The 23,317-nt window shown below is 39.7% G+C and overlaps 1 protein-coding gene across 4 annotated transcripts in view; it reads right to left on the bottom strand.

The window, feature by feature from the left end:
* The window catches only part of C1QTNF7 (C1q and TNF related 7), a 92,271-nt gene that overhangs the window by 15,733 nt on the left and 53,221 nt on the right, over positions 1-23,317 (bottom strand). The window contains exon 1 of one of the 4 annotated variants that reach the window (XM_039838162.1): positions 1,050-1,275. The exons of the other annotated variants lie outside the window; for them this stretch is intronic. Coding sequence (XP_039694096.1) covers positions 1,050-1,110 — 61 coding nt within the window. The 5' untranslated portion in view covers positions 1,111-1,275. Of the gene's footprint in view, positions 1-1,049; positions 1,276-23,317 lie in introns of those variants that run through there. 4 annotated transcript variants of the gene reach the window in all.

Genomic DNA, 23,317 nt, shown 5'->3' on the forward strand with positions numbered 1-23,317 from the left:
GGCAACATAATGTTAGTCTTATTACTGTGTAAGGTGTTTTCGAGATAACATTTACTTAACCCCCACACCACTTTTATTTTATAAATAAGAAAATTGAGACCGAGGGCCCAAGTGCACACAGCCATAGATAGGGCTCTTTTCTGTCTCCAAACCCTTGAGTTTTCCCCTATGTCATGTGAAGGAAATGGTAACATTACTTCATGACAAAGGGCTGGACTTGATTATTAATTCAAGTTGAAAATGTGTTTTGCCTGGAAATCATTAGAAAGAGGGTAGGTAACCAGGGACGGCCAAAATGAGACATATCCTTGGCCTGCAGAGAGCGATTTCACAACAGCAGGCTTTCCTTCTCTCGCTGCATTAGGAGTGGCACTGTGAGCAAGACGGGATGGGGACCTTGTGTGTTCACATTTCAGGTCCTTCTGTTTCGTGGATCCTCAGCTCTGCCTCTGAGGTCTCAGTTTTCCTTCTTAGACCGGCTTCTCCTGTTGGCCATGAATTACCTTCCCATCTCCTGTCACTACTCACCCCAGAAGACCACACGCCACATTATGTTATGACTTTTTCCTTGCTTTTTTCTCCTCCAAAATATAAACTTTGTGGCACCAACATTCAGGACAAAGACTGGTCTATAATAGAGTCTCAACAAAGGTCGAATGAAGAAAAAAATTTATTCATCAATATTTATTTTTATCAACTGTTCATGATTTATAAAGCTTTGGCTACTTTATGGAAAATGCTATGATGGCACAGTAGTAATAAATATTGACATTTGTCAAATATTTTGTAGTCAATACAGCAATGTTAAGGCCTCATCATCTTCCCAAAAACCCTTTGGTGGTAGGTTGGACAGGCAGCTGATGTCAGATAACTTGTTTGTGGTCACAAAGCTTGTGTCAGACCAGAGATTTGAACCTAGGACTTCAGTTCCATGGATTCTTTATATAGAGCTGTCTGCTTAATACACTCAAAAACTACCATAATGATACAGGCATTGCACCTACATTTGCCAAAATTCTAAAAAAAAAAAAAAAGAGTAAACACTATACCTTGCTTTGGGATGGTGTGTCGCTCCAGGATTCTAAATCCACAAGAGACAGGATCTTTCATGAGAGCCCAGAGAGAAGCTTGCTTTGGTACCAGACAGAAAAACAGATCCAAATTCTCAGAGGTTTCCAAATACTTGTGCTAAAAATAATTTTCTCCGTTAGTCCCAAAGAGCCAGAGGCCCTGGAAGTCATTTGTTGGGTGAGGCGCAATCAGGGGTCGGTTAAAATTATGATTTTGTTTGAGATAAACCCCAAGTGGCTGCCTTTGTTGACTGCAAAGTTTAGAGGCTCGTCTAGCTCTGTGTGTCGTGGCCTCTTTTTCACATTTGTTTACTTAATTTTTCCCCTCTTCATTTGTTTTCCACTGCGTGGATGTTTCAGGAAATAAAAATTACTCACTGACTGGAAAGTAGTTGTTAACTTAGAGAAAAGTTGTTTCTTATTTGAGAATTTTCAAGGTAGCGTCTTCAGATCCTAGATTGGGTGGTGCCTCGTGGAACCACAGGAAGAGATGTTCCTAGTCTGATAAATAAGGCAGGAAAATGGCCTCTCATTCTATGTGCTGTAAAATGAGAGAGTCACCAGTACAATACTGATCTTTTTCTTATTTCTCTTCCGAGTGGATAAATGATTGGGTATTTTTAGAAGACTAATATATCTTTGTTTCTATAGAGAATTGATCATAACAACTCAAAAGGCAGAATGGTTCTCCAAATCATTTGATGACTCATTTTCTATGTAATCAATTTCTTTGTTTCCTTCTGATACATATTTCTTATGTCTCCTTGGCAACGGCAATATATAATTCATGGTGTCACTTATGGAAATTAAATGACTGAGAAAAATTGTTTTTAATCTTGTTTTCTCCATCATTCTTCTCGAGCAATTGAGAACAATAATTAGAAGAAATATTTCCGAAGTTACGGAAGTGGACACTGACCACAAATTTCACCAAGAGGATTGTTGGGCTTGGCCCATTCTGATAAGATTCATTTCACCTTAGCTGTCCACGCTCTCATCTAGAGGAAATAGTCTTTTGAATTTTTTGGCCATCCAAAATCTGAGTGCCATCAGGGGGTGGTAAAAACAATGCCTTAAACACAGAAGTGAGGCACAGTTTTCTTGCTAAATTAGAGTAGAATTATTTTTAGTACATAAATTTGACATGTAACATTGTATAAGTTTAAGATGTACAGCCTGTCACTTTGATATATTTACATATTATAATATGATTGCCATTGTAGCTGTATTTATCACATTATACGATTACGGTATAATAATATTGTCTAATTTATTGTTCTGTACATTGGATATCTATAGCTTATTTACTACTTCTTACGAGTTTGTACCCTTAGACACCATCACTCTATTCTCCCCACTGGAAACCACCATTTTATAGGGTCGGATCTTAATCAGGTAGAGTCCTTGGGTTTGTTTTCTCATCCTCAAAATAAAATGGTTATCCTGAGAATTTCTAGATTTCCTCACAGTTCTTAACATACTCTAACAAAGTGCTCGTGCCTGATGAGATAGAATTTAAAAAAAAATGGTGCCAGCCACTTCTAGGTAGAAGTACAAGTCACCTTGAAGGAGACTTTTGTTGTGGAGAGAAATCACTCATGTGATTCTTTTCCTGCTGTACATAAAAGGAAGCATTTGGCAGTTGCTTAATGAAGGTGTTTCTTCTCAGGGACCCATGGCTGGAGAGGAGTTGAGATTATTTGCTTAAAGCAATCAGTGCCTTCTGGAAAGAAAGGAACTGAGGGTCTACTCCTTCTCTCCATGATGTACATTTAGAAATATTAGTCCTGGACTGTAGGGTTGGTCTGTTCCAAAGCCTGCTGTGAAGAAAAGACAGTACAGACCACAGAATAGAACTGACCGGGAGGTAGGCGGGAATCTAGGCAAAAAAGGTTTAAAGGATTTGGGGGTGGCCAGTTTGGGTACAATAGATGAATGAAACTGAAAGTTTGTCTGCTTTCTGTCATTCTGTCACAGCAGCTATCCTTTGGGGGACAGTCAAACACATGACAGTGGATTAAGAGAGTCATTATGTTGGAGCTTAATGACCAGGGGATGCTGGGAATAACAGGAGAGTCACCTGCAAATGGACAACCATCTACTGGACTGGGCGTGACTAATGTTACCATTTGGCAGCAGTAAATCAACAGAGAGAGCAGACAATCAAAGGTTTTGCTTTTCACTTTCTACCTGGTCGGAAGTAGGAAGGACCCTTTGAACCAAGCAAGGCCCTAGAATTCTTAGATCATTCATGGAAGGGAAGATTTGGATCTTGGTTAGTCTACCTGCTATAAAAGCAAATAGGATCCTAGCAACTAATTTAAAAAAAAATGGCATGACGGCTTTTGAACTTGAACTGGCAAAGCAGGTCATAGAGGATAAATGCTTTCATGATGTCACTCTTAACATAATGTCACAGAACAACTTATTGTCATGTGTAAGAGAGTCCTGACTGTCCCCCTATATTCCATACTGAAGACTTCTAAAAGGCCGAACTAACCTGAAACTGACTGGATTTTGTTAACTAATGTCACTATAATAAAAATAAATAAATAAAAGGCTGAACTAGAATACCAGTTCTTTCAAGTTTAATTTTAGGTATTCTAGCCTTTGGGTATATTCATTTATTTGTATATAAGTGATGACTCTTAAAGAGCTTTTCCCATTCACTTTTCTTTGGAATAGCACAATCTCTGTCAAAGAGTTTAGAAAGGGATGAGTTGCTTGTTGACCTCTGAAAGAGATAGATGTATTCTTATTTTTCTGCCTTAACTTGCTCAAGTGTTGGTACAATTCATGGGTATTCATATTTGCTTTTTCTGTATCATTCACAACTTTCTTAATTTCCGTTAGTGTTTGACGATTAGATTTTTTTGTGTTGTTCAAGTATCACAGTAATTTTTCTGTTCTGCAATATTTGATTTTTTTCTTTCATTATTAATATTATTATTGTTATGATCTATATCTTTGTGTACTTATTCTTCTTCACAGAGAGAGCAAACCTTTGAAATTGTCTCCTGGAGCGTTAAGACCTCAGATACAGCTAAAGTTTATTAGTTCCTATTTCACTGTTATTTTCACACTTATTTTAGAGACCGTGGCAAAAACTAATGGGTAGAAAAATATGTTGAGGGGAATATTGACTTAGAGTAAAAAGTGAGATTCTATTTTTACCAGCCTCTCATGCCAAGGCCATGTTTTTATTCTTTTTTCTGGGCAGGTAATTTTTTCCCTCTCAGTTGGTAATTTTGTTTTCCTGTAACTTTAACTCATTTTTAAACTGAATTCGGTTCAATATAGACTGATACAATTAATGCTCACAGAGCATTTAACAGTGTATTGGAAAACTAGCTCCCATGAAAAAAGTTTAGATTTGTAGCTTTGTCAATTTCCTTGGTGTAAATACTCCCATTAGGGCCAATTTTAAGCTACCAACCTGATCTTCACTCACTAAATGCGGAGCTGGGAAGACATGTGCAGAGTTGACCCTTGCCAGCCGGTCTAAGCTGACTCAGCACACCACTGAAACGTATAGATGCCAATTCTACGTACTATAATTAGTAAAAAAAAAACATTAGTTGATATATAATGAACACTTATGTGTCAAGACATTACATCTCATTAACTCCCTTAATCCTCACCGTCATCTCTTGAGGTGAGTAATTTTATCATACTCCTTTTACATAGATGAGAAATTTAGGCAGTCTGACTGCTATTTCATGTATCTCCCTAGGATGTTGCTGACTTTCCCATTCCAGGTTCCTGCATCCAAGCAGCTTGTAGTCAGGTGGATTATACACCTGGCTCCTCCTCCTTCTCCCCGTAGCACCGGCTTCTGTCAGGAATATAATCTTTTTCCAGCCTCGGTGCCTCACGTAGGTCATCTCCTCTAGCTTGCAACTCCCTGCTAGTCAAGACCCTTTTCTTCATCTGTTCACATTTGTCCTTATGCATTGCTTTTGCCAGAAAGCCTCCCTGTTATTCTCAACCAGGCAGAGCTTTGCCCTCTCTTAACCTTCCCGGCACATTATTTGGACTCTCTTACGCACTTTAGCTTGCTGACTCTCAGCTAGATCTGTTGAATCAGCACACCAGTGGATCAGGTGTAGACATTTATATTTTTCTAAAGCTTTGCGGGTAACTCAGATGGCAGCCAGGCTCTGAGAATCTTCACCTTATCCACTCTGGCTCCAATGACGCCCCCTGTGTTGATCTTTCCAAACCAGGAAGCTTCAGCGATACAGATCTGGTCTTCTACTTTCATCCTGGTCTTTCATTCATTACCTGATCACATATTTATTGAGCGACTACTATATGCCAGGTTCTGAATGCTTGATCTTGGTATTCAATGAAGAGTAAACATAGAGCCCTTAGAGAGGAAAAGTCTAGTGGGGGAAAACAGACAGTTATCAAATAATCATAAAACTATGTTTTAATAGGATGTTAATTCAGAATTTCCATCATCTTGGAGTTTCAGATGAGGACCGAAAGCAGAGAAAAATGGGCAATCAGTGCCCACAGATTCATTTAAGTCTTGCTAAAAACCAGCTGGATCTGGCACTGATCACCATCTACTTTTTATCTGTATTAAAAAAAAAACCAAACAACTTAGAAGTTCGAAAGAGAGCCATTAAGGTAGAGAGCTATTAGCTGATGAGGGAGTGCCGAGGGTCTCTCTTCTCCCTTCCTTTGAGGGACGGAAGGGAGGAGGGACACCCACCCCTAGCCAAGTGACAAGGATCCCAAGAGTTCACTGATAGGATTAGAGGTGCCTGCAAGAAAGAAACCCTCTATCCTCTTCCCCGGTTGACATAAACTGAGCTGTGAAACTGAAAGCCTTGCAACTATCATGGGATCAGAAAAATGTGATAAACAAGCTGTGGGGGAGCCTGACCCAGCCCTGGCGTTTGATGTCTGCTGTGGCCATAGAAACGAGAGAATTCCGAAGGCAGAAGCCTGGCTGCCGCAGTGGGAGCAGTGCAGGGGTAGCTCTTGGAGAGGCGAGGATATATGAGTTCCCAAGAGGCGGATGGTACTGTGGGTGGCACCTGGGACTGAGCCATCTAGATGGGACCTCTTGAGCCAGGAGGGTATCCTTCTAAGAGAGCCAGTAAGAAGCCCTTGAGTATATGACTGAGTACAGAAGCTGAAGCTGGTATAGGGGAAATGCGAGGTATCAGCTAAGGAGTGAATCACCCCTATCAGTGAACTGAGCAGTGTGGAGGTCCTTCAGAAAACTCCCAATGACCCTGAGAATATGTTCAAGCAGAGAGAGCCAATATTTGAAGACCTGGAACACAGAGCAGTCACAGGCGGCCGGGAGAGCACCATGCAAGCGGCACCTATGAAGGAAAAATACTTTCCTCATGTTTTTCTAATTCTCTTGATCTGACTCCAGATGTGCCCAAAGTGGAAAGAGGGATAGGAGATGGGGAAGAGTGAAAAACCGTAGCACATCTCGAGCAGAAGACATGGGAAGGGAACGAACAGGCTTCGTATTGGAGGTGAGATTGAAGTTTTGATTTAGATTTATCTTTTTTAATATCTAGAGATGAGTCACAATTCACTAATGAGATTGTAACCAAAAGTGACCAGAAAGCTAAGGAATTTGCCTGAGATATCATGAAAGGGCAGGAGAGGAAGATCCAATGGAATCTGACTAGAAGAAGTGATAGGAAAAAAATGAAGTCCTTTCTTAGTTACATCACATGAAGGACAGATAGGACCATTTGCTGAATTCAGTAAACTCTAGAGAGGGTTCTGAAGGAAAACTGAAGTGTGTTCTGAGAACATTCGGCAGGTCGACCTAGGCACGACTACGGGTCAGGAAGGGCTTGCCTAAAGAAATGACATCTGACCACAAATAGGAATAGGCATTAACTAGGAAGAGGGGTAGAAACACACCTCTAGGCTGTGGGAATGCCATGTGCAAAGGCCCTGAGGTAGAAGAGGATGACTCTGAGATGCTATTGGAAGATGCAAAAGAGAGCAAGTGCCTGGAGGGAGGATGTGCCCGGACCAGGCAGGGCTCTCCTGGCCATGGAAGATTCTGGTCTTAATCCTGGGGGTGGTAGGAGCAGGGTTGATTGATCAGGCTGTTGATTCTCTCTCAATCCCAGTTTGGTTATAATGATAAAGATGCTATAAGGAGAGGTGATACCTATTGTCACTTTCTTGGCTTTTCAAGGTGAGTTCAACAAGCTATAAAGGTTCAGTTTGGTTTCTGAACTGGATCTGCTTTGATTGTAGGGAATAATATGAGTGCTTGTGAGAAAAGTGGTTTGTATATTTTAAAAAAGGCAATTCATCCATTCATTGAATAAAAGAATGTCATTGATCCTTCCCAGGGGCCAGACGCTGCCCCAGGCCTTGGAGATGAGAAGTTTAAAGAGGAACACAGAACCTTGGTGGACCCAGCTCACATTCCAGTGGGAATTTCATGTCATTAGGGAAGGAAGAAATCTCAAAGGTCCTCAGCCTCGACCTTCCCATTTTATAGATGAGAACACACTTTCAGTGAGGGACAGTGACTTGCCCAAAGATCCCTTTTATGCACAACGCCATAATTTGATCTCAGGTCCCCTGTATCAGTTCCAAGATTCTCTCCCCTGCACAGCAGAGCCTCTCACCAACACCCGACTGCCGACTTCACCCGGAGAAGACACTACAGCATTTTTATAGACATAAACATCCATTGTTGTGGACAATTGAGAATTAACAATATCGTATTATCCCAGATCATATTCTAGATACCTATAAGATGTGTGTTTTACAAATATTTTCTCCAGTCTATGACTTAATTTTTTATTTTCTTAACAGTGTCTTTTGAAGAGTAGTACTTAATTTTAAGTATAATTTATCAACTTTTTTCTTTATACCTAGTATTTTTGTGTTTTATCTAAGAAATCTCTGTCAAACCCCAGGTCACAGATATTTTTCTCCTGGAAATTTTATAGTTTTAGGTATCGCGTTTAAGTCTGCGGCCCTTTTCAATTTTTGTATATGGGGTGAAGTCAAGGTTTGGCTTTTTGCATATAGCTACTCAAGAAATATGGTTTCTGTTGGGGAGGGAGGAGCAAGTCTAAGTCAGAGTTGAAGATAGTTAACTAAAATGTTTAGAATTTCTTTTTGCTGGGGCTGGAAAGTGTATGTCTTTGGTGACACTTCTTTGGGGCTCTCGATCTGTTTTTTCAGAATAATCTCATCTATATGGCTGGAGAATCTCTCTCTGAGAAAATAACTCCTAAGCAACTTTTTCAGACTTGGAGGATGACTGAAGACTATCTTGGAAAGTGGTAAGAAGGTGGCGTAGAGCAGGCTTTCCAGGAGGAGCTACCAGCTGGGGGAAAAGCCTGGCCTTGAGAGAGAACAGGGTACCTTGGAGAAAGTGGGAGAAAGCCGGTGAGGAGGCTGGAGCAGAAGACTGTGAAGAGGAATAAGAGATGAGGGTGAAGGCTGAGGCAGAAGCCGACTTCAGGGAAGTCGAAGGTCTGTTGCGAAGCTTGGAGTTTATCTGAAAAGCAATAAGAAGCAAGTGAAGGGTACGTGTGTGACAAGACCGTACATACATTTTAAAAAGTTCTCTTGGACTGCCATGTGGAGAAGAATTGGAGGAAGACACGAGTAAAGGGCTGTGGTAGATGGCACCTTTGGTCAAGGAGAGGTAAGAGAACCCCCCAACCACTGACAGTGATGCTAATGGAACCAGCAACAGATTTTGGTTTTTGTTTGGCTCTGTGTGTGTGTGTGTGTGTGTGTCTGTATACTCTTGTGAGTGATTTCTTTCTAATATTTTTTCCTAATCATAACTTACAATTTTTTTATCAATATATATGTGCTTTTGTTTATCTCAAAATTCATTTTCTATGCTCTATACGCCGAATATAATTGTCACATAAAGTTCTTCATATTTTATTTTAAATATGTACATATTTTATTTTAAATATTTATTTTAAATAGAACATCTGTAGAAGAGAAAAAGGTAGAAAAATAAAAGTACAAAAATTTATAGCGCTATCTCTCAGAGAACTACTGCTACCGTTGTAGTTTATTTTTTTCTGTTATTTTTGTGTTCTGTGTGTGTGTGCGCATGTATCTTTTGTTCAAAGATTCGTAATATTATCCGCATACTATTGGTGCTTGCTTTTTCTTTCTTTTTTAAAATTGAAATATATCTGACACATAACGTGTAGTTTAAGGCGTACACCCTGTCGATTTGCTACATTTGTGTATTATAACGTGATTGCCATTTCAGTGAGGGCTCCTCTAGCACATTGCATAATTATCATTTCTTTTCGTGGTGAGAATCATTAAAATTTAGTCTCTTAGCAAGTTTGATGTTTATCATAGTGCTGTTTTCTATATTTCCTATGCTATACATTAGATATCCAGGACTTATTCATCTACTAGTTGCAAGTTTGTACCCTTAAGCGTCTCTCTCTCCCTCCATTCCCTAGTCCCTGATAACCGCCATTCTACTCTCTGATTTTATTTGTTTGGCTTTTTGAGATTCCATATATAAGTGAGATCATGTAGTATTTGTCTTTCTCTGTCTGACTTATCTCACTTAACATAATGTCCTCAAGGTAATTCCATGTCGTTGCAAATGGAAAAATGTTCTTCTTTCTGACGGCTGCATACTATTCCATTGTCCATGTCTTTATCCATTCAACTGTTGATGGGCACTTAGATTGTTTCCATATCTTAGCTATTGTGAATAATGCGGGAATAAACATGGGGGTGCAGATATCTCTTGAATATCCTATTTTAATTTCCTTTGGGTATTTATACTCAGGGGTGAGATTGCTGGATCATCCGCTTGCTTCTTCTTCTTTAACTTAATATCATATCATAAGCATTTCTCCTCTGTTATTTTTTTTTGGAACCATTAACTGCCAAACAATATCCATCAAATAGTTGTGCCATAATCTTTTTAATCTTCTTCCCTCCATTATTGGACAATTAAGCTGTTTCCATTTTTTCTTATTATAAATGAGATTACATTGAAAAATTTTGTGCATAAGACTTTATCCCTATTTAGAGTTATTTCCTTAGGATAAATTCCCAGAAATGGAATTACGGGGTCAAAAGATTTGGATGTTTTATGTCTCTCTTGGTACATGCTGCCAAACTCCTTTCCAAAAGGCTGCCCTTACACTACCCCATCCCTGAATAAAAACAAAGCTCAGGGGAATGTAAGCTCCTCAACACTCAGTCCCTGGAACACAGACGGAGCCACAGAGAGTGTTCGATTTGGAAGTAACGTTAGAGGTCTGCAAAGCTGATGTCTAGATCTCAGAGATGTGTCACACGGAGAGAACATCAAAGCTTGTTCTGCAGTGGTTTTGACAACTGTACCGTCTGTGGGTTGGGTGGTTCCAGAGTCCCTGCCCACCCTCAGCCGGGGACTCAGCCCCGCTCATCAGTAATTTCACAGGACTAGCACTGTGCTGGGTGCCTCGTAGGTGCTCAGGCTACCTTGGCAGACTGGATGTAGGTGGTGGTGATGGGACACGCTGGCTGGGTTAACGTCATCTCATTGTCTTCCTGGGTGAACGTCTCAGGCAGGACACCATAGGCAGTGTTGTGACAGAACAGTCACCCCTGATATGGCTGGGGCTCAAGGGCACCAGAGGCCCTCAGTCCCCAGGGCTCCTCTTTTATGGGGCCTTTGAAATGTGGGCCACTCTTAGCAAGCTTTCCAGGAGCTCTCGCTCAAAGAGCAAAGAGTCACGTGACCAGGGAGGAGCCATTCCTATCTTTTCTACACCCAAGATGTCAGCTCTTCCGGCTCTCTCCTCAAGACTTGGCACTGACCCAGACCTACGGTGACCTTCGCCCTGGTCATTTCCTGTCGTTGGGCCTTCCTTTGCCCCTTGAGCTCCCTAGAACCTACTTCTTTTCCAGGTCCAATTGAGAGCCGGCTCTGTTAACTCCAGGAAGTTTATTCGTTCCACCCAGATTGATCCAGCATCCCCTGCACCCATTGATCCAGCATCTCCTGCACCCACTGAGCGTGGGCTGAGACAGGACCATTCTACTCCTCGCACACACTTCGTTTCCTAGCACCTCTGTGACTCTGCAGGGTGTTGCTTTCTTTCAACCTGCAAGATCTTTCTCTCTGTTGTCTTCACCTGATTTGAACCCACACATTCAAAAAATCATCATTCACCTCCGAGTGCGTGCCCAGGCATTGGTCAGGACTGTTGAGTGGACTTGATGAGGCCTCTGAGTCTGTAGTCAGTTATGGACAGCTGTCAGGACTTTCACTATTATTGTTTTCATTTTCTACATGAAAACTAAAGCACGAGGAGTATCTTTAAAAAAATTTCTAGTTTATATTAGTTTCAGTACATTGGTTAGATATTTTTATAGTTTATGAAGTGATTCCCCCAATTACTCTACCAGCGACCTGGCTCTACACACAGACATTACAGTACTAGTGACTATATTCCCTGTGCTGTGCTGTACATCCCTGTGACAGTTTTGTAACTACTAATTTGTACTTCTTCATCTCTTCGCCTTTTTTTCTCCCAGCCCCCCAAAACTCTCTTTCCTCTGACAATCACCAGATTGTCATTTGTATCTGTGACTCTGTTTTTGATTAGTTTGTTCTTTTTGTTCCTTAAATTCCTTATATAAGTGCAATCGCATGATATTTATCTTTCTCAGTATAATATCCTCTAGGTCCATCCATGTTGTTGCAAATGGTAAGATTTCATTTTTATGGCTGAGTAATATCCCATTGTATATATGAACCATTACTCCTTTAATTGTCTATTGATGGGTATTTAGTTTGCTTCCATATCTTGGCTATTGTGAATAGCGCTGCTGTGAACATCGGGGTGCATGGATCTTTATGAATTAGCGTTTTGGTTTTCTTTGGGTAAATACCAAGAAGTGCAATTGCTGGATCAAAAGTAGCTCCATTTTAAATTTTTTGAGGAATCTCCAAACTCTTTTCCGTAGTGGCTGTACCATTTTGCAATCCCAACAACAGTGTATAAGGGCTTCCTTTTCTCCGCATCCTCGTCAACACTTGTTTTTTGATTTTTTGATGATAGCCATTATGACAGGTATGAGGTTATATCTAGTCGTGGTTTTAATTTGCATTTCTCCGATGATTAGTGATCTTGAGTATCTTTTCATGACTATTGGCCTTCTGTATGTTCTCTTTAGGGAAATGCCTGTTCAGGTCTTCTGCCCATTTTTTAATTGGATTATTTGTTTTTTTGGATGTTGAATTATATGAGTTCTTTATAAATTTTGGATATCATCCCCTTATCTGAGGTATCATAGACAAATATCTTCTATTCAGTAGGTTTCCTTTTTGTTTTGTTGATGGTTTCCTTTGCTGTGAAAATACTTTTTAGTTTGACATAGTCCCATTTGTTTATTTTTTTCTTTTGTTTCCCTTGCCCAAGGAGATATAGCAGAAAAAAATTACTAATAGCAATATCAGAGATTTTACTGCCTGCGTTTTCTTCTAGAAGTTTTATGGTTTCGGGTCTTACATTTAAGTCTTTAATCCATTTTGAGTTTATTCTTGTTTATGGTGTAAGAAGGTGGTCCAGTTCTAACAGTCTTTTGGTGGAATCTTTAGGGTTCTCTATATATAGTATTATATCATCTGCAAATAGTGACAGTTTTACTTTTTCCTTTCCAATTTGGATGTCTTTCGTTTCTCTTTCTTGTCTGATTGCTAAAGCTAGGACTTCTAATACTATGTTGAATAGAGGTGGTGAAAGTGGGCGTATTTGTTTTGTTCCTGATCTTAAGGAAAATGCTTTTTGCCTTTCCCCATTGAGTATGATGTTACCTGTAGGACTGTCATATATGGACTTTATTATGCTGAGGTATGTTCCCTCTATTTCCCCTTTGCTGGGAGTTTGTATCATAAATAGATGCTGGATTTTGTTGAATGTCTGCATCTATCAATATGATTGCATGATTTTTATCTTTGTTTGTTAATGTGGTATATCACATTAATTGATTTGCAGATATTATACCAACTTGATCATGGTGTATGATATTTTTAACGTTGCTGAATTTGGTTTGCTGTTTTGTTGAAGATTTTTGCATCAGTGTTCATCAGGGATATCAACCTGTAGCTTTCTTTTTTTGTATTGTCTTTGGTTTTGGAATCAGGGTATTGGTGGCCTCTTAAAAAGAATATGGAAACCATATATTCTCTTTAACTTTTTGGAATAGTTTGAGATGAATAGGTGTTAATTCTTCTTTGACTCTTTGCTAAAATTCACCTGTGAAGCCATTTGTTCTAGGACTTTTGCTTTTGGAAGTTTTTTGATTACTGATTTGATTTCATTGGTGGGAATGAGGTTCAGATTATCAGTTTCTTCTTGACTCAGTCTTGGGAGATTGCATGTTTTTAAGACTGTATTCATTTCTTCCAGAGTGTGCAATTTGCTGGCATATAATTGCTCATAGTATTTTCTTATAATCCTTTGTATTTCTCTGGCATCCGTAGTTACTTCTCTTTCATTTCTGATTTTATTTGTGCGGGCCCTTTTTTCTTTTTTCCTTGATGAGTCTGGTAGAGATTGATCAATTTTGTTTATCTTTTTAAAGAACTAGTTCTTGGTTTCATTGATTTTTTTATAGTGTTTTTCTAGACTCTATTCATTTATTTCTTATCTTTATTATTTCTTTCCTTCTACTCACTTAGGGTATTGTTTGATTTTCTTTTTCTAGTTCTTTTAAGTGTAAGGTTAGGTTGTTTATTTGAGCTTTCTCTTGTTTCTTGAGGCAGGTTCATATTGCTATGAATTTCCTCTTAGCACTGCTTTCATTGTGTCTCATAGATTTTGAATTGTTGTGTTTTCATTTTCATTAGTCTCTAATTATCTTTTGATTTCTTCCTTGATCTCATTGTTAACTCATTATTGTCTAGTAGCATGTTATCAGTCTCCACGTGTTTACGTATTTGCCAGCTTTTTTTTTTTCTTCTTGTAGTCGACTTCTAGTTTCATACCATTGTGGTCGGAGAAGATGCTTCATATAATCTCAATCTTCTTAAATTTATTGAGATTTGTTTTGTGTCCTAATATGTGTTCTTTCCCGGAAAATATTCCATGTGCACTTGAGAAGAATGTATATTTTGCTGATTTGGGGCGAAATGCTCTGAAAATATCAACTAAATCCGTCTGATCTATTGTGTCATTTAAGGCTGCTGTTTCCTTGTTGATTTTCTTCCTGGAAGATCTGTCCATTGGTGTCAATGCGGTGTTAAAGTCTCCTGCTATGAGTGTATTACTGTCAATCTCTCCCTTTTTGTCAGTCAATAATTGCTTTATATATGTAGGTGCTCCTGTGTTGGGTGTGTATATGTTTACTAGGGTTATGTCCTCTTATTTTATTGATCCCTTTTTCATTATGTAATGTCCTCTTTTGTTTCTTATTATAGCCTTTGTTTTAAAGTCTATTTTGTCTGACATAAATATCGCTACCCCGGGTTTTTAAAAATTTCCATTTGCATGAAATATTTTTTTCCATCCTTTTACTTTTAGTCTACACATGTCATTTGATCTGAAGTGGGTCTCTTGTAGACAACATATAGATGGGTCTGGTTTTCTTTTCCATGCAGCCTATTGATTGAAGTATTTAATTCATTTACATTTAAAATGATTATTGATAGGCACATAGCTATTGCCATTTTATTATTCATATTTATGGGTGTCTTTTCTCCATCTTCTTTTTACAAAAGTCCCCTTAACATGTCTTGTAAAACTGGCTTGTTGGTGATGAATTCCTTTAGCTTTTTTCTATCTGGGAAGCTCTTTATCTCACCTTCCATTTTAATTGACAGCCTTGCTGGGTACAGTAGTCTTGGTTGTAGGTTCTTGTTTTTCATCATTTCAAATATTTCTTGCCAGTCCCTTCTCACCTTCAAAGTTTCTGTTGAAAGATCAGCTGATATTCTTATGGGAATACCTCATCATTTCAAATATTTCTTGCCAGTCCCTTCTCACCTTCAAAGTTTCTGTTGAAATATCAGCTGATATTCTTATGGGAATACCTCTCTTGCTTCTTTTAAGATCTTTTCTTTGTCTTTAACCTTTGCACAAAGTTTTATGTGCATTGTCTTGTGTACTATGCTCAGCAACCCCATATGAAGGGGTTACTATTTTGTCCCCATTTTGTAGATGAGGAAACAAAGACACAAATGGTCAATTGCCTTGATCACACTCATGCAACTATGAAGTGTTAGAGCTGTGGCTCGACTCCAGGTCTGCCGGTGACAAAGACCGTGTTCCAGAACACCCAGCTATGACCTGCCTGCACCTCCCACCAGGCTTGTGCTTCAGGGGAGCAGGGTCTTTGCCTGGGTCATCACTGAATCAAACATAACGCAGTAGGCAGCAAGCAGGTGTGCATGGGTCTCAACCAAACTGAATCAGAGAGTATAGACGTACAATGGAATACTGTCCAGCCATGAGAAGGAACAGGGTACTGAAACATGTTACAACATGAATGAACCTAAAACATTATTCTAAGTGAAGGAAGCCAGGCACAAAAAGCCACATAGCGTATCAGTCCATTTCTATGAAATATCCAGAGAGGTACAGTCATAGAGACAGAAAGCAGATAGGTTGTTAACAAGGCTTGGTGGTAGGAGTGAAAAATGGGGAGTGACTGCTTAGTGGGTATGGGGTTTTCTTTTGGGGTGATGAAAATGTTTGGAACTTGATAGAGGTGGTGGTTGTTCAATGTTGTTAATGTATTAAACGTCACTGAATTGTTTAATTTAAGATGGTGAATTTTATGTTATGTACGTTTCACTTTGATAAAAAAATAATGCATGGGAATGAAACGCACTAGCATCAGGCTAGTGGTTAAACTGAGGGGCAAAGAAAAGGTTAAAATGGAGCTTTAGCTAAACCTATAACTTTTCATTTCTTTATAAAAGATCTGAAGCAAACACACATACAAACGAACACAAACCTATCAATATTTGGATTATCACTGGAAATTTTTTTGTACAGAGAAACGGAGCTAAAACAGAACAGAGTGCAATAGCTGTTTGTGAAGTCTGAGTTGGCCAAATTTTAGCCTAATTTTCTTTCCACTGAAGCCTCTGACTTTAAAAGGAGGGACTTCAAAGTCATGAGACCAGATGCTCTGTGTTGTGGTCACACTTCTTATCTTGTAATAAATGCCATGTCAATGTGAGACCTAACAAACTGCAGACATCAGCTTCCCATGATTCGTCTCTATTCCCTCAGATGAATAAGGAGTCCTCAGAGACACCAGCACACATCGGGGTGGGAGGACTGAGTCTTCCCAATGGAGGCCAAACTGAATGTCATGGAAAGAGCTGGCACCTTGAATGAGCAGTTGCCCAGGCTCGTAGGGAAGTGGAGCTCAGGCACCGACATTTTGTGGACCCTCCCTGGGCCCCACCACTGTGCACATGTCAACATCGATAATTTTCAGAATCCTTCTTGGGTGAGTATTTTGTAACTGAGAAAATGGAGGCTCAGAGGAGGAACATGCCCAAGGTCACAGAGGGACCAAGACAGAGCTGGCATCCCATCCTGGGCTGCCTGGTGCCGGAGCCTGTGCTCACTGCAGAGCCTCCAGCCTGAGAACAGACTCTGGCACATAGAATGTGCTGGGTAAGCACTTGCTCGATGAATGAACAAATGGTTGCAAAATAAAAAAATTAATGGCTTAGTAGTTGGGTAAAGATGCACTGAATTCAAAACAGCTAGGGAGCAGGCATGTCCACAGGTTGTTTGTGCAAATATAAAGCGGTTCAATCTTTCGGGAGTACAAAATTTATGTTGACAAATCTATGTAAAAAGTCTGAAAATTGTGCAACCCTGTCTTAACACGTCTACTCTTAGGACCTAATTTGAAGGAAAAAAAAAAAATGTAGGCAAAGCTATATGTACAATGGCGATGATCACAGCGTAATTACCTTTTTTGCCATTATTAATTATTTGTTCTGCAGTTATAGATAGGTTAAGTCAATGGCGCACCAGCAAAAGGACTATTTTGCAGTCATTAAAATCTATGTTCTGTAAGAACACTTAATGACAAAGGCAATTGTTTATAATATATTAAGGAGAAAGGTAGGCTACCAGATAATGCCTGTAGTATTAGAATATTCATTTTAGCTTAAAAATAATATATGTATCACAAAGATGAGAAGCTTTAATACCAAAGTATTAATGTGGCTATATCATCATGGGTCATTTGTATTTTCTACTTTCATTTGTCTTGTGTTTTCCAATTTTCTGTGAGGGTCAATAAGCATATTCCTTTTGGTTTTAAAAAGTCAATAAAAGCTAAATAAAAACAAATCTAACTAACCCAGTGGACAATATCTTGTATAAATAAAAGAATGTCTTTTTTCTCAAAGAACTAAAACATTGATAATATAAAAGATTATTTGTAGATATTCTCTCTCTGTCTCTCTCTCAGTACTTTAATGTATAATTTTAGCTTCTTCTCTTACTGATGGCAGATTTAAACATTTGGTTAGGGTCCCAAATCCTCTTCTTCTCTACTTTCCCATTGAGGAGTTCGAGAGCAGAGTCTTGGATTTTAGACATCTGGGAATGGCCAAGATTTTGGATTTGTTTCGTGAAAAGATGTATTTGTTCAGCTGAGCAAGTGTGAAGCAAATACTTTCAGCGTGTCTATTAATCTTGGTGGCCCTTGTAAGGGTATGCTCACTCATGTTTTATGATGTTTGGTTTCATAAAAATATGTTTGGTTTCAAGGCATTGGCCCCTGTTCTCTGCTGATGGGGAATGAATTTGGAGTATGGAAGGCATCTTGAATTTTTCCCAAACCTAGTTTGTTTTTTAATCATCAACTGGAACTCTGTGATGGTTATGACTAACACATTTTGTGAGTTTATGAAAACATTTATTTTAATAGGAAAAACACAATAGAACAGTACGAGTGCCTTGACACCGTATTTTGCCAAAAGACTTCTGCTGGAGGATTTTAGGGATAGATTTTGATGCTTGTTGTTGCTTATCACACTGAAAAGAGATGGCGCCATCTCTGTTTCAGCCACAGATTCTAAAAGAAAAGGAAGATAAATAAAGAGATTTTTCTGGTGGAGCCAAGAAACTGATGCCTGATTTATAATAGCTGGATGCAGGCAGAGTTCTCTTTGGCTCAAACCAGAGTGAAGGTTAATGATGTGCCCAAGGGCACAGTGTTTGTTTGTACTCCCCAGGGCCATGTTAAGACAATTCTTTATGTGCCATTAAGCTTCAGAACTATCAGATGCTGGGGGACAATGCTTATGTTACCATGTTTAGTGAAAAAGTCCCAAGACAGAAATGCGTGCATAGGATTTTGTAAGGAGAAAAAGAAAAACGCTATCCATTTAAAAAAAAAAAAAGAGCTAGAAATATAATAAAATGTTTCTTTTTTTAATGATCATAGAACGATGTTTGTTGCTCTCTACCTTTCTCTATTTTCTGAAAGCCTTAATGATCCTGCATTATTTTGATAATAAAAGACTCATTCATTCATCCACCTCACAGGCGCCAATTACTAAGGTTAGAGATTTGAAGATGATTAAGCCACTTATCTGTCCCGAAGAAGCTTTTATCACTCTAGGGAGGAGAGACAAATAAAAAGTGAATGATTGCGGAGGGAGGTATATTTGAGGTCAAAGTGTGAATCAAAAAAGCAGTGGCCATTACATTTATATGCAGAGGCAAAATTTAAAAATAATTAAGTGTACGTGACCATAATGACAAGGTGCCCTATACACGAAAGACTATCGTCTCTTGCAGTCTAGGTTGTTCTGTCTAGTTATGGATGTTTTAGAGGATGGGATCTAAGACGGAGATGATTCATTTTGTAGGGGGCTGAGCAAGGAGCACATGAGCGTTAGGGCTTTGCAACTTGTGGGTTTAAGAAATGTAATGGGTTTCTGAATTCTCCTCTCTGTCTACAGAGGCTGTATGGTAACTGATGCATCTCTTGAATTCTGTAACATTGTGTACACTTACCTCACTCTCTTGGATCATGTGTTTAACTTTAAAGCGTATCTCTTTTAGCAGCAAGTAGACTGATAAAGAGCTCAACAAGTTGGTTGGAAAAGAAAAGGCAGGCTCTGGATTAGATCTCAAGGGGTTTTCCAAAGAGAGAGTGCCTTTGCTTGGATCTGGAGTTGTTTGTTTTGGCTGTCGAGAAGGCTTTTTGGGGCGTTTGTTAATTTTTAGTGTTCCATCTATGTTATAAGTGGTTGAGTTTGCTCACATTGGCTATCTCTGAGTCAAAGCAATGTTATTTATTTATTACTCAAACATTTATTTAGTTCCTACTATATACTTGGCCTCTTCTCAGAATTGAGGGTGGGGGGATGCGGATGGCAGTCAACAACAGACAAGATGCTTACCATCGTGGAGAGAGAGATAATAACTGTGCAAGCAAAGAAACAGATAAGGAGATGAGTGACAAAACGCTGTGAAGCCACGGAGGGGATGGTGATGTTGGCGTTGTGTGCAGAGGGCCGTCTCCTATTATCGTAAATCCCCATTGCTGATGCTGTTCATTCTGATCAATTTTGGTGTCAGCCGTCTGCGGAGGGTGGACACCCGGGCTTTGGTGTCAGAGCCACCTGGGTGCTAATCACAGGCCTTGTGGCCACAGCATCGCCGCGTGACGTCAGGAGAGTTACAGAATTAATCTGAGCCTCAGTTTTCTCATCTCTGTGTTGAGGGCAAGCATGCCCCCTGCCAGCTTTGTCATGATGATTAAGGCGGGTTAAGGCGGGTGAAGGATGAGGAAACTATTAGGTGCTCAAAACTGAGAGGGGTTGGTATATAATTTTAAAAATATTATCTCCGTCTCCCATTGCTGGCACTGGGGGATCGCTGGGATTCTAAATCTCACAGCTTTCCCCTCCTGTATCATCTCCAGGAAAGTAGCTATGTGAGTAGTCACAGATGTCCATGCCCTAAGCCCCAGCACCTGTGAATATGTTATCTTGCATGGCAAAGGGTCTTTGTAGGTGTGACTAAGTTAAAGATCTTGAGATGGGGAGGGTATCCTGGGTTATCCAAGTGCGCACACTGCTCTTGTAAGAGGGTCAGAGTTATAGAGAGAAAGTGATGTGTGAGAGCAGAAGCAGAGAGAACCAGAGTCTGAGAAAGAAGATGCTACCGATGGCTTCGAAGGTGGAGGAACGGGCCATGAGACAAGAAACGGAGGCAGCCTTTATTTACAAGATAGAAAAGGCAAGGAAAGAGCTTCTCCCAAAGGAACCAGCCCTGGGAACCCATTTTAGACTTCCGACCTCCAGAACTGCAGGTTAAGAACTGTGTTTTGCTAAGCCACTAAGTTTGTGGTAATTTATTACAGCAGCAACAGCAAACTAATACGGGTGAAGCCAGGAGACCCTGCCCGAGCCCCAGGCAACAATGAGGCTGGGGGTCTCCGGCTGTTTAATGGAATGATTTCTGAAGCCAGCTGCCTGGATTTGAAGCCCAGCTCTGCTACTTGCTGACTGCTGATCTTCTGAAAGTGACAGTCTCTCTGTGTCTCAGTGTGTCTTCCAAAAAATGAGATGAAAGTTAACATATGTTTAAGATATATATTAGGAAACGGGCGGGTGGTAAGTGCTCAAGAAAGGTACATTGTTATTAATGTAAGTGAGTTCTTAAGGAAATGAATTGCTATGTCCCTGGAATAATGGAAGATGAATACATTGTCATCGAGGTGCTAGATAGTTGTTGAATGATGGGGAAGGGTTATTTTGGTTCGTGTACCTGTACATTTCACACAGGGAGTTTTTTTCAGTGGAGGCCAACAGCAGTTTCTTTCTCTACCCATCCACATGTGGAAAAAGAGATGCAAATTACATAATAGCCACCCGTGCTTCTCAAAACTCTGTTTCGTCTCTTGGTTATTATTCACAATTGCTGCTGCAGCTGTAGCAGCCCAGTACAATGGTGTCCTTTGAATTTTCTGCAGTTCTGTTCATTTCTGGTCAATCACAAATAGCCATGTCTCTGCTTTGCTAAAAGTTATCCCCCTGATAATTCTGAAAACCAGGGAAAAAGCACGTTCACGTGAAATTGCGATTTTTCAAAGTTTATCTAGTTAGGATGATACTGTTCTCTATGTAATTTTATATTTGAAAACCAAAGGACTTGCCATTTGTGCAAATTTGGCCTAAGGGAATATTTTTAATTCAATAAAAAGATCTACATACAAAGATGTTCATTACAACATTATTAAAAACAGCAAAAAAAAATTGGAATAAACTGAAAATTGGAATAAATTGTAAATATATTGTGGTATAGTCACTCAGTGGGTATAATGACTTTACCATAATAGGGAAAATATTAGCAACATAGTTTTAAGAAAAAAATTGAGAGACAAAATTGTGTTCAGTGTAAATACAATGCTCATAATGATTATAACTTACACATTAACAGCCCAGTAGAAAACATACCAAAATACTGACACACATTGTATTAAGGTGGTGGAATTATGAATTTTTTTCCCTCCTCCCTATTTTCTAAATATTTAGTAATAAATTATAGCTATTTATATATCTAAGGAAAACAATTAGTTTAAAAAAACAAAAAGCAATATGCTGAAGCTTCAAAATAGTGTGAACTGAGGTCCAAGAAAATTATGAATGCGCACATTTACGACTTAAATGAAAACGCCTAAGGAGTTCTAATTTCCCAAATTGGTGGTAAAGGCAGAAAAACCTGGGTGAGAAATCTTGGCCATTAACACTTAGCAAGGGAGGCATGAGGAGACCTTTTTAACACATACAGCTTCCTGCCTTAAGTCAGCTGACTTGGTTTCATAAAACAAAGGAGAGTTTTGCTTTCCAAAATAGTTCAATTCTGCTTGTATCTATAACCTCTAGTCCAGCATGGGGGTTATGGGGAGGGGGAAGGAAGATGATTTATTATTAGATGAGAGCTTGCTGTGTGCCAAGCCCTGCGCTGACTCTTTACATTTACCTTCTTCCTTCCTCCTCGCAGCTCTGTTTGGTAGGTCCTATTGTGTGAGCTCTGTGTTGAAAGATGCTCGGGGAAGTGAACACTCATTAGGCAGAGGCAGCTTCAGACCCTGGGCTGTCAGACTTCACGGCTCAGTATCTCCACCAGAACACCAGCTCACTAGGCTGCCTCGGCCCATTCTGTATGATGCTCTATTTTTAAGAGATGCATCAATGTCTTACTCGATTTGTAGCTTCCCCACCATAGCGGTGCATGGGGAGCTTTTAAGTCTGGTTTAGTTCTAAATAGGCAGACAGTACATGATGGTGTTTGAAAAATTCATATAATAAAAAAGCATATCTAGGAAAAATAAATCTTCCTTCTGCATCCATCCCTCATTCCACAGTTTGTCTTCCCTAAGAAACCACTGTAAATGAGGATTCATTCATGAGTTGTAATGGCTTAGAATCTCCTAGGTTTGCCCAGGAACATTAACGAGCTTCCCAGGTAATTTGGAGGCAGGGCCTGAGGCCAAGGATCATTGCTCCGGTGGTACAATGATGCCCAACTGAATTAAAAAAGTAGCAAATTCTTATTGTTGATGATGTCAACAGGATTTCAGTTGCCTACAGCTTTTCTGGAATATAGATGTTTAATCAAATGAGTTCACCTTTTCTTGGTTTTGCAAAATCCGACAATTTTGGAGTGCGGTACATTTAGCTGGAAATGTTTCTGAACAGAAGTGGAATTGAAAATTGATCTGAACACTTCACATATCCTTGAGCCCCAACTGGTGGACTGGGAGGGACACAGCGTGGGGGAGACCAGGTGTGTCAGCCCAGGTTGCTCTCACAAAGTACCACAGACTGGGTGGCGTACGTGTTTGTTTCTCATAGTTCTGGAGACTGGGAAGTCTAAGATGAAGGTGCCGGACAACTGGTTTCCTGGTGAGAGTTCTCATCCTGGCTTACAGATGGGAGCCTTTTTGTGATATCTCCATGTGATGGAGAGAAACAGCTCTAGTCTCAATTCCTCTTCTTATGCAGCCACTGATCCCATCATGGGGCTCCATCCTTGTGACTTCAACCAAACCTAATTACCTCCCAGAGGGCCCACCTTTATTCGAACACCATCACATTGGGGGGTAGGGCTTCAGCATATGAAGTTGGAGTAACACATTCAGTCCACAGCACTGGGCTGCTCATCTACACTCTCAGTGTCTAGCTGGGTGCTCTTGGGTAAGTTATTTTAATTGTTGAGCTTTAATTTTCTCATCTATAAGGTAAGCTG

This window comes from Pteropus medius, unplaced genomic scaffold (genome assembly GCF_902729225.1).
Source record: "Pteropus medius unplaced genomic scaffold, Ma_sr-lr_union100, whole genome shotgun sequence".
Taxonomy (NCBI): Eukaryota; Metazoa; Chordata; class Mammalia; order Chiroptera; family Pteropodidae; genus Pteropus; species Pteropus medius.